The following is an 11,550-nucleotide window of genomic DNA, read 5'->3' on the forward strand; positions in this document are numbered from 1 at the left end:
ACTTTATTCAAGACTTAGCGCAGATATATTTTGACAACATTTTGGACACCGAGGATGTAAACAAAGCAGATAACATTTAAGTAGCAAATTCACAGAGGAAGCTGATAAGCACACCCTTTTAAGAGGAGGCGAGTTCAACCGTATTGGTGGATCAAATTTCAAAGATTTTTGACCACAACTCAAGCTTTTTCATAAAACAAAGGCTGAGATGTGAATAAAGATACAATTTCATCTGTAAATGATCAATTGATAACATTTCAAACATATGTATGTGATATTTTTAACTTCTATTTTGTTAATGAAGCCAGAGACATCGGTGACCCAAACATTATCATTGACGACTGACATCCAATTACAAGTATTGTAAAAATTGTTAAAATAATATGGAATAACGAGGTACATAATTTACATTTCCAAAATATAGATGAAAATTGTGTATCTAAACAAATAAATAGTATTAGTGTAAAACTTTGACAGGTGTTGACAACGTATCTCCACTTCTTATTAAGTGTGCATCGCCAATTATTTTAAAACCTATAACGTAGCTAATCAACATGTCTTTATCATCTTATACCAGATAATCATAATCTGAAAACAGCCAAAAAGGTCTGCCAAATCCATCAGAAAAATAATTTACTTTAAAAGTGATATTATCGTCCTGTCAGCGTTTTACCAACAAATATCAAAACTATTTGAACGCTCTATTCATGTCAAGTTAACTGAATATTTCGATAAAATTTCGAATTAAAATTCAATAAAATATGCTAAAGATTTGGTTTTAATTTGAATATCCATAGGCTGGTCCAGCTGAAATAAATATTAATATTTTTTATTAAACTCATTCTATATAGTTTTTGGAAACAACGTGCTACCGTGTAAGTCTAATGTTTTATTTCATTTAAAATAGGGAGGTCGGTAGTGCGTTTATCGATATTCTTGCGAGAGCAAAATTCTCAATTTTGAGTCAACTTTAACACGTTAAAAATGGTTAAAAATCCATTGCATGACAATAAAAAATACATGTAATTGAAGTTGAGACATTTCTCTTTCTAAATATACAACTTTCATTGTTATTGGAGTTGATGGTTATTTGGTACAAACGTTTGAAGTGACGATACTTTGAGAAAAATGGCCGCCGGAAAAACTATGTGTCAAAGATCATACCTATTTCAAAATTCATTCCGCAAGCTATTACTGGACCGATTTTCTTCATTTATGGCTTAAATTTTTGGAAATATCTTCAATTTTGATAATTAGGTTGTCAGGCCAATTTTTTTGTTAGAAAACATATTTTTTACGTAATTTTAAGGAAAAAAATGTTGCAAAAAAATAATTTTTGCGTACCCGGAATGCACTGACAGTCGGATTCCGAAAATTTAATCCTTTCTGCGTCCATCCGTAACCCTGGTTTCAGAAGAAAAACAATAATAGCTTGCGGAATCGATTGGATATTAGGGTGGTCAGGGCGTGGTTTTCACAAAAATTAAAGCGGGACCGGTTATCGTTCTTGCTAACCGGATGTTACTGATCCGCCATAGCTTCTGTTAAGATTTTCGAACACTCGTGGATAAATGCCTTTTACCGACTGTTTTCTGGACGGATTTTTGACTTGTGGTGCAGACAACAATGGACCTAGGCCATGGAGGCCAATCACTTACGGTAAGTACCTAAATTATGTCTGATATAAGTCTAATCGCCCTGTTTCCGTAAGGTCAAATTCTAGAATGACCTTTTATCATCTGCAAGCTTAAAAACTATATTCACCTTCTTGGAAGGTCTGATTTTCGTTTGACTCTGTATGAGCTGATTTAAAAAAGATTACTCTCATTTAGCATTAGTTGGAATATGTTTCCATAACATTTTTATTAAACGATGAATATGTAATGAGATAAATTCTCCCAACGTTTGATTGCAATCCATTCAAAATCTTTCGGACTTTATCGACTTTCCTATATTATCGGAAGTCTCTGTATTTTACCTTCCTTTTTTTCTATTGGTTGGGAGAATTTGCACACATTGCATTTAATTTCCTTGATAATTCAATTTTAATTTATATGTAGTGCCTAATTTATATGGAACTCACATGTTTAAGCATAAACCTTCTTTATATTTATTTTAACTGTTTTATTTATTCAAAATTATCATATGTAGAAAAAAAATTCAACCTTAACTTGCTTCTTCAAATGATACACAACTTTTTTTTCTGGTTTTCATTTTATCAGTTAATATATATCAATTATGACTTTTATTAGAACAGTTATCATGTAGCCCTACTTGTACTTTACTTGATAAATAGAACTTATTTGATGATATTTATATATGTGGCAATTGCATATTTTACATATGACCTGCATCTTCTTAAGTTTACTTTATATATTCATATTGTACAATTTTTAACAGCTAACTTACATATTCATTTTTTAGAGGATTGTAGATGCTCTACTTATTTAATATTCATAAACGTGGACAATTGCTTGGAAAAGGTTTAAAATCCTAGTAATATACATTATTTATCATTAAATTTTAATTAATTATGGTTTAATATTTTTTTTGCCGTTTTAGGATCACATTGATTGACTTATAATACCAATCTTTTGTTGTATGTATATGAAACATACTTGTACTATGTTTTTTCTTCTAATTATTGATTTATTTCAGAAGAAAGTATTAGTAAACAGGCTGCCTAAATATTTATTTTATTTTGTCATATAAAAAGTAAACACTGATGTAAATTTTATTATGATTTAGTTTTATTTTCTATTTGTTTTTCATCATTTTAGTTTCATTTTGTTGAGTTCTGGAAATGTTTCGAATTCATGGTAAGTTAGTTTTTATACTTTGATTTAGTTTAGTAGCTTTTTTATTTTAATAGTAAAACTTTTGAGTCTTTTAATTACGGTAACAAATAAGCATTTACATTTGAATCATATATTACTTACAAGAACTGTCGATTAGTTTTGTGTTTAGACTCTGCTTTAAAACTGCTTCACAGTACATATTCATTGAATTCCACTACTTGTTTATTTCAGATGGCCTGAGGAGCATAGTGGGCTATGCTATGAGATGAATATGGGCTGAGTCTGAGGTAGGACCATGTGGGGATGGAATAATTGGAAGCTCTCAGCCCAGGGTAAGTATGGTAGGTATGGCTGATGTTTGTCAGATCCAGACTAGGGTGAGTAAGTTGGTAAGTATAATAGATGGGGAAACCTGCTTTCCCATCTATCAATTTTTGAGTCTCAGCTGGATAGAGTAGGTCCTTCTTCAAGTGCACAGATATGTATGCTGCTCTATCCAGACACCAGGTCCCGAGGAGAATTGGGGTACTTGCCAGAATGCAGACAGATAGGACTGACAGAAGCTGACCTATTGGACACTGGTTCCACAAGAAGACTTTCCTCAGGACAGATGTCACTAGGACTGATGATGGAGGTCCACAGGTATGTTGATAAGTATTGTGTAGGTTCTAAAGTAGATAATTTTTATGAAATAATTAATTCTTTATTCCAGGTAACGAAGATGACTGACACAGAAGAGAACACCTTGCATGTGAGAGTGGAGAGAGAAGTGGACAGGATGAAAAAGATGAAGAAAGCCAAACAGATGAGTCAGAAATGATGAAGAGAGAAGTGTTCGACATGCCTGGAAGTGGAGATGCCTTGGTTGACAGGTTGAATTCACATGGTAGTACAGTAAGTAAGATAGTTCCAGACACACCTGAACCCGATAACCTGATTGGTAAGAGAGTTCAACACTTGATAGAAGAACCAGACGGATCCAGCAAATGGTATTATGGTATTGTTACAGGACTTAAGATAAGACATGGTAAGTACATGTACAGGTTGGTGTATGATGATGAGACAGAGACTTACAGACTCCCCTTGCTAGATGACCTAGAGACTGGAGAGTTTTGTGCCCCTGGATCCTTCTTTTAATGTAGGTAGACGAGTTGACCACCGTTTTCGTCAAGAGGCTGATGGTGAGGAGTTTTGGTACACAGGAACTGTCACAGGACATGATGCTGATACAGGTTTGTCGACTGTAGCATATGGTTACAAGAATGGTGATGATGATGAGGAAGATGATAGCAACATTTTTGAGGAGCCTATATTAGAGGACTATCAGAAAGGAAATGTGAGGATTTTGTTGTAGGAAAGATTTTTTCAGCAAAATTAATTCTTGTTTTCTTTTTTCCTTTAGCACTAACTCATTTTGCTTCATTTCAGGTTCTTAAACCGTTTTTTTTCTTCTATCCAGGGGCTTTTAGTTTTCAGGTATTAATTATTATTTCTTTATTTGTAGATCGGTTGTAGCAAAGCGTTTCGAACGCAGCGAAATTATTCATATTAAGTTATTTAACATAACATTAATATAACCTTATAAAACAATCTTCTTGTTTTGAAATGAAGATAATTATTCTGGAAAAGGAAGTTTGGTGTTTTTAACTCCTCGCCACATCTTTTGTCAACCGCTTTGTGAGCAACCAACATCAAATAAAGTTTTATATTTTTTCAGATTGTTAGCAAACCAGATTATGATTTAATAGAAAGTAAACTAACTGTAAGTAAATTGATAAGGTAAATGATGTTAATAGGTGTAATGTCCTTATGTACATAATCTCTTTTGTAGATTTGGAAGACATAGTAGATCCTGGTAAAGAAACCCTTCTGGCCTGAAATGGAAACTTCAAGAAGTTCATTAAACTTAATCAAATGATGATATTTTGTTTATTATCATTTAATGTACATAATAGTACACATGAGGAAACAGCTAGGGCTTCAAAGTTCCATAGTGAAAGGATGCGCATTGGTTCAAGTCAATGTATTCATAAAAATTTTCTCAATTTCTTGGGAAAACAGCATTTGTTTTTGAAATTTTAAGCAATTTTAACATAATAATGAGATTATCATTATGTTAAAAGACCCTATTTAAACAAGAAAACATTACAAGACTACATTAGGAATCTTAGAATTGACCAGTCTTGATATAATATTATTTTGCAACTTTTTGCGGCAAAAATGTATGTTTATTTTGATTATCGTCTGGCTTCATTTAAGGTAAAGGCCTAACAAATTTTCATCCACATTAAACATTTTATAGCAAAATAAGATGAAAGTATCTTCATGTGATAGCTTAGATTCTAAGCTTTAAAATGATTTCGCCCTGAAATGAATGACACATGGCGGAGAGCTCCGTTTTTGTTGCCACATTATTACTGGATTATACTTACTTGCAATATGGTGGGGACCGCCAGTGGAGCAGGACACGCTTACCCTTCCAGAGCACCTGATGCCAGTCCCATTTCTTTTCTTTGTTTATTGTGGAAGTTCATATTGCTTGTGTTTTATATTTTTCATTGGACGTTTCACCTATCTTAAGTTTTTTTGTTTTGTTTTGTTTTGTTTTTTGTTTTTTGTTTTTTGTTTTGTTTTTTGGTGTTTTTTTTGTTTTTTTGTTTTGTTTTTTTGTTATGTTTTTTTTTGTTTGTTTGTTTTTTGGTTTTTTGTTATGTTTGTGTTTTGTTTGTTTGTTTGTTTTTGGTTTTTTTGGGGGTTTTTGTTTGTTTTTGTTTTTGTTTTTTGTTTTTTTTTTTTTTTTGGTTCGCTACATTATGTATCTTGATTTTCTTTGTTTCATGTGTTCACGTTTAGGCCATATTTTGGGATTTTTTCGCATTTGAATCACGCATCCCACTGCTGACGCTCCAGTTTTGCTGATATTTGGAAAGTGAATAAACACAATCAAAGGATCCTTCATAACAAAGAATAAAAATTGATTTTTCACCGGCGAATAAAACTGCTAATAATGTAGTTATTTTATGATGTATATATAATGGAAAAGTACTTCGTAACGAAATACATGTAACAAACTCGAGTACTTTCCAATACATAAGTTTTATAGAGGGTGCCTTACCTAAGAGTAATCAAGGGAACCAAGGTTATAGCGGTAATCAAAAGAATGTAATACAACGCTGCCAGATCAAGAAAAAAATGTCAAATTTAATTAAACTGTACTTTGATAAATCTGACTCTTCATTAATTTCTTGCTGTGTTCAATGATTAAAGATAAATACATTAATTAGACGATAATTTTATTCATGTTTGTAATACTCTATACAGACAAGTTGTTGGTATTCCTATAAGGACTAATTGTGCATATCTCATACGACGTGTTTCTCTACTTTTATGAATAACTTATAGCTAAACTCTTTGAAGATCCTTCAGAACATGATCTGTTTCATAAATTTATGACAAAATGTATGAATTTGATTTCCCTATTGTTAATTTCCCATTTCTAAATGGTGACATTTCTGAAGTACCCTACTATAGTATTAACATTGCACAACTGGTCCGTTTTGTTCGTATCAGCTAACATTCACCGTTTCAAATCTTTGATACAAAAACGTGATAGCACTTGCAGTTTCTTAATAAAGAGGAATCAAGGGAACCAAGATTCAAGCGGAAATCAACAGAATGTAATCCAGATATGGAAAACAAACAGACACAATAAATAACATAAAATAACGTACAAAGTAACAAAAGTAAATGAGCAACGCTGACTCAATTAAAAACTGGGAGCATGGGCCAAGTGAACCGGTATGGTAAGAGTCCTCTGTTTATCATCGATCTTTAAGTTTTGGCCAAGGTATGAGACTGACTTCACAATATTTTTAGTATCTACAAATGGGAAATTAGAGTCAATTATGATCTTTTTGGACGACCAAAACCATTTAAGACAAAAGTTTTGTTAGAAGAGTACTTTAACTAGGATTTGTCCAGTAGGGCTGTATAATCCCTAAACACATCCGGATTTCATAATTTGGAATATTGTCTATTGAAGTGTGCTATGACTTGAAAAAAAAATCAAAATTAACCACATGAACTTCCGGTATAGGATAAAAATTCTGTCCAGTCATGGTCATTTGAAATTTGATAAAAACTTCGGTATTTTTAACACACTCTCAGGTGAGCAGTGTGATTTATTATCATAATACAGAATCGTAGTGAATCCTATGACCTAGCAACTTCCACTTGTGTCAGAGGAGCTACATACTTTACTGCGGCTTAAAGGTGTCGAATTTGTTGGGTAGTCAATCCGGTAAAACGTCTCATCTGGGAGATTGAAACTTCATATCAGTCGAACAGATTGTAATGTCGACTTTGTGTGTGTGTGTGTGTGTGTGTGTGTGGTTTGCTTGTTTTACTTTTAGTGTCACTACCACTTTACTCAATATTCTTGCATAGCATCTCTATTTCAATTACTTGTGCTATGCACATGTATATAAACCTGTCTTTTGTATCTTTGTCATTTTTAACACTGTCTGTCTATGTTTTATATAAATTACTGCCATATCATATATATGTATGCATGCACTGTATACAATTTATATCATTCACTATCCTACAAAATAATTGAATAAGAAGTATGTGACTGTGCACAGGATTTTTAAACTTCTAAACATTATTCTCTTTGTTACAACAAATACAAAACACAAAGGCCATATACAATTTAATTCACGATTTGGGAGTTCAAATTCATATAGATTCAATTCCATTAGCCAGCAAAACTTACGGCAGTAATTGTACAGATTGTGACTTAATGCAAAACTTTACTCCTGGGGAATAAATATTTATTATGTTAAATAAGATTTATTAATTATTGTTCTATTCATTAAAATTCACTTCGAATCGCATTTTTAAGGTTCGCTACCTCAAAGAATCAGGCAATATGTGTTTATTGTGCGACACATGAAAAACACGATTTATTATCTTATCATTCCCTCCGTAATAACCAACAATTTGCCGTACAAGATATTATTAGGTTATAAGTTGAATCCACTGTGTAAAAAAAATTCCCACACTTTTTCCACATAAAAGCAGTCAAAACGTCTACGTAACAGATTCTTCTAGATAACTTTTCATAACTTGAAGGTTGTATTCTAAATACAAGGATCATATCATAGGCAAACACACCAAATTTAGAAAAATGATGTGACACGGATTGCCTGATTCCTTTACCCCGTAGTTAAACGAAAACCACTTTGTAAAGAGTAACATTCTGATCACTAAAGCTTCATTTGATTTGTGAAATAATGCCCTACATGTAATATAATACAAACATAGAATATGTAAAACGACCGTTTATGCTCCTATATGGTAAGTAGGCGTGTCTACCTTCACTTGTTAGATATAACAAGTGATTTGTGTTAAATATTGAACAGGATTTACTAAATATTTCAGAACATGTACACAATCGTCACGGTATCCATGCTCGTCCTGAGTGTGAGTTGTGAACAATCCTGCAATAGGAATACTGACTTGGTTCATAGCATCCAATACCAACTCAACCTTGTGGCAGAAAATGATGACAACTGTGACTGTGGAACAAAACAAGGTACAAAAATGTTTCTGTTCTATTTTTAGATAAAAACAATATTTGAAAATAAGTTTGCACTTTGTTTCCATAGTAACAATTCTCCGTGTGTATGGTTCGCTGAACCGATCTTTTTTTAGGATATTTTTACATATATAGACATTTCAAGTGAACTGAATTCATGCCTTAACAGAGACAGAGCTTTTTGAATAGAAGGAAAATCAGTAAAAATACAACAACTTATTCCCTATTTGATATGTCTAAAATAGCTTATTTGGGTCTATTGATATGCTTTGTTTGAAACTTTGTATGTTTTTTTCCAGACACTCGTGAGCGTCGAAGAATAGGATTCCTGTGTATCAACTCTGGAAACATCAAGAATGCTGACAAGGAAACAACGGTAGTATTTGATAAAACTTTGACTAATATAGGGAACGGTTATAACCAGAATGACGGATATTTTACAGCACCAGTTGAAGGATTATACTCATTTTCTTGGACAATAGCAACGAATGCTAAATCGACTTTTCACACATACCTTGAAATGAATGGCGAAGACCTGGGACGAAATGCTGTAGGTCGAGTTGACAATTACAGTACCTCAGGGAGCCAATCTGTAATGCTTCATTTGGTGACTAATGATACAGTGTGTGTAAAAACTTTATACAGCTATAACCAAAGGGGTTTGATGCATGGCGCAGGCTTGTCATCGTTCTCTGGATTTTTAATTGCTTGATATAAACCAAAAAGTCTTAATAGATGTTTTTGAGAACAAAACACAGTTTTATTATTTCCATAGTACATGAATGGGATAAACTTCCATTTGTTTGTGTAATACGAATTATAATAAAATCATTTGAGATATAATTTCAAATAATTAATGTTTAATAAAAATTATCACGAGTAAAACAAATAAAGTTTAACGAAATAACTAAAAATTTGACACAAAGATAGGTACAACTACAATAACAGCCAATAAAACGTTGGGCATGCGACTATACATGTTTGGTCCGTCTTTGTGAAAGAAAATGAAACAGATGAGGTAAAACGTAACAAATGCTTACAGAGATCATCCAAAGGTCTTCAATAAGTGTAAACACACATTGAAGTAAGGTCTGAAAGGCCCTAACAACAAATGTAATAAATTCCATGGTAACACAAACGATGATAAACTAATGGGTCAAAATACGAAACTAAAACATAAAAATACCAACAACTGGTGAATGCGGACGTAATATGATAATATAACCTGGTAATATAATCAATTCCTGAACATACAACATATAGACAAACTGATATATCCAATTTAAGAACGGCCATAATTACTGATAGCTAGCTCAGAACATATTAAAGAATTACAATACTATCAAAATTACCAACATTAAAAATAATAGTTAACTACAATACAAGTGGATTGGAGTTGGGGTTGTAACATCAAATACTGAATAGGTCTAGATTTTTTATAGTGCAATATTAAAAACAAGACTTAATTTTTACTTAGTGTTGCAATTAGGGGTCAAATATCTGTATTTGTGAAACAAGGTTCAGACAAAAGACAATGATTGGAAGAGTAATCAAGGAAACCAAGGTCATAGCGGTAATCAAAAGAATGTAATCCAGGTACAAAGACCAGACATGGAAAACGAGCAACTTGGACCAGTTGTGAAATGTAAATACCGTAGGAGGGTGCTACGGGAATATCACCATCTAGGAATAGAAAGTTAAAAATAGGAAAGTCAAAATCGTCTATTTTGTCATAATTTTTTGTATGGAGGCTGCCATTGTCTAGTGTTATATCTCAAAAAAAGTATACAAGTACTGTTAACTAGTATGTTAGACTTGGTCAATTTAAGATCTGTTGGGTAGATATCTTGGACATAGTTTTCGAAGTTAGGATTATTTACGGCCAAAATAATATCAAGATATCTAAAAGTACTATTACATTCACCCAAGAGATCATGTTTAGAAGGATCTGTAAAGAGTTAAATAATGAACAGTGGTTATATAAAAATATTTCCCATAGGAATACCAACAACCTGCATACAAAAGCGAGTCTAAATATCTCCGTTTGTGTATTTATGCCGTCAAAACTCAGCGAAAAAAGAAGAATTGTTGTCATTAGAAGAAATGAATTAAGGGTCAAATTTAGTTAAAGACTATTTAATTAAATATGCTTATTAATTTTAAAATGTTAGCGGGAGAACACTTGCTGGAGGTAAAAACGGCTTCTATCGTTAAAAGCTGGACCTCCACTGATTATGACAATATCATGATTTTATTATTCAACTACCAAAAACTTACAAAAAAGAAAAGTCCCTTTCAAACAGAAACAGTTCAAATCATAATTGATATAAAAATTGGAGATATGGTATGATTGTCAATGAGACAGTCATTCACAAATACTAACCAATAAGCAATTAAACTTTAAACAGGTCAACCTACGGTCTTCAATGATGGGCAAATCCCATATCATAAACAAGCTGTAAAAATACCCTAAAACAAATGAAGTGAAACTATTAATATAAGAAGAAAATCGACCTAGTCTATATAGTTAAAACGAAAAACGAATAACAAAGAACATAAAAAACAACGACAAGAACTGGACCACAGGTTCCTGGTTTGAGAGCACCTAAAGTAAGTGGCCGAGTTAAACATGTTTGTGAGCGCTCTACTCTCTTAACCTCGGACAGTGGTTCGGAAATAGAACAATGAAACGAATTATAAAAATCTGTTTAATTCGGATTTTGAGATCGATACACAATACAAACATCTTAACAAGTAAATCAAAAGACAATAAGATGTACTAACCTTGAAAGAGTATTCGCTTTTTCTGTAAGATAGTTCAAATTTCCAGAACAACATATAGGTAAACCAAGTTCTCTCAAACAAAAAAATCAATTAAAACAAGTCAAAAAGGATTCAGTGAAAACTTTAAAATGTAAAACAAGGTATTCCTGCTAATGCCAAGATAAAAAGGGATGATATTCAAATAACGCGGTATTCGTTAATTTTCAACTTTGTGAAAGAAATATCATAAGCTATCGGCATACTAGGTCTAGATAACCTTTGAATAGGGTTCACTAATATCTAACTTATTAACAATATTAACAATATTAGAACCAATAAAAACAAACTTTAAAATTTTAACAATGGTACGGTGCAGTTAACCCTTACGGA

The 11,550-nt window shown here is 32.4% G+C and overlaps 1 protein-coding gene and 1 pseudogene across 2 annotated transcripts; both read left to right on the plus strand.

Annotated features, from left to right (window-relative positions):
- The first annotated feature begins 1,344 nt into the window (after positions 1 to 1,344).
- On the plus strand, positions 1,345 to 4,879 carry LOC148609143 (uncharacterized; annotated as a pseudogene). Its single transcript, XR_015914694.1, has 2 exons — positions 1,345 to 1,659; positions 3,030 to 4,879. The product of XR_015914694.1 is annotated as an uncharacterized LOC148609143 (transcript).
- Positions 4,880 to 8,218: 3,339 nt separating this feature from the next.
- LOC148609144 (cerebellin-2-like) lies at positions 8,219 to 9,195 on the plus strand. The gene is made up of 2 exons (XM_088541975.1): positions 8,219 to 8,394; positions 8,697 to 9,195. The coding sequence occupies exons 1-2, from the start codon at positions 8,244 to 8,246 to the stop codon at positions 9,107 to 9,109; spliced, it is 564 nt and encodes a 187-aa protein (XP_088398101.1). The 5' UTR covers positions 8,219 to 8,243; the 3' UTR covers positions 9,110 to 9,195.
- The last annotated feature ends 2,355 nt before the right edge of the window (positions 9,196 to 11,550 follow it).

The sequence above is a fragment of the Perna viridis genome, chromosome 8 (assembly GCF_037379345.1).
Source record: "Perna viridis isolate PV_CMFRI_1.1 ecotype Kerala chromosome 8, ASM3737934v1, whole genome shotgun sequence".
NCBI classification, from domain to species: Eukaryota; Metazoa; Mollusca; class Bivalvia; order Mytilida; family Mytilidae; genus Perna; species Perna viridis.

What these genes read in the sequence shown, in the direction of transcription:
- LOC148609144 (XM_088541975.1), top strand. Translation starts at nt 8,244, where the DNA reads ATGTACACAATCGTCACGGTATCCATGCTCGTCCTGAGTGTGAGTTGT. An exon ending in TGACTGTGGAACAAAACAAG is followed by an intron (nt 8,395 to 8,696) that starts GTACAAAAATGT and finishes GTTTTTTTCCAG; the next exon opens with ACACTCGTGAGCGTCGAAGA.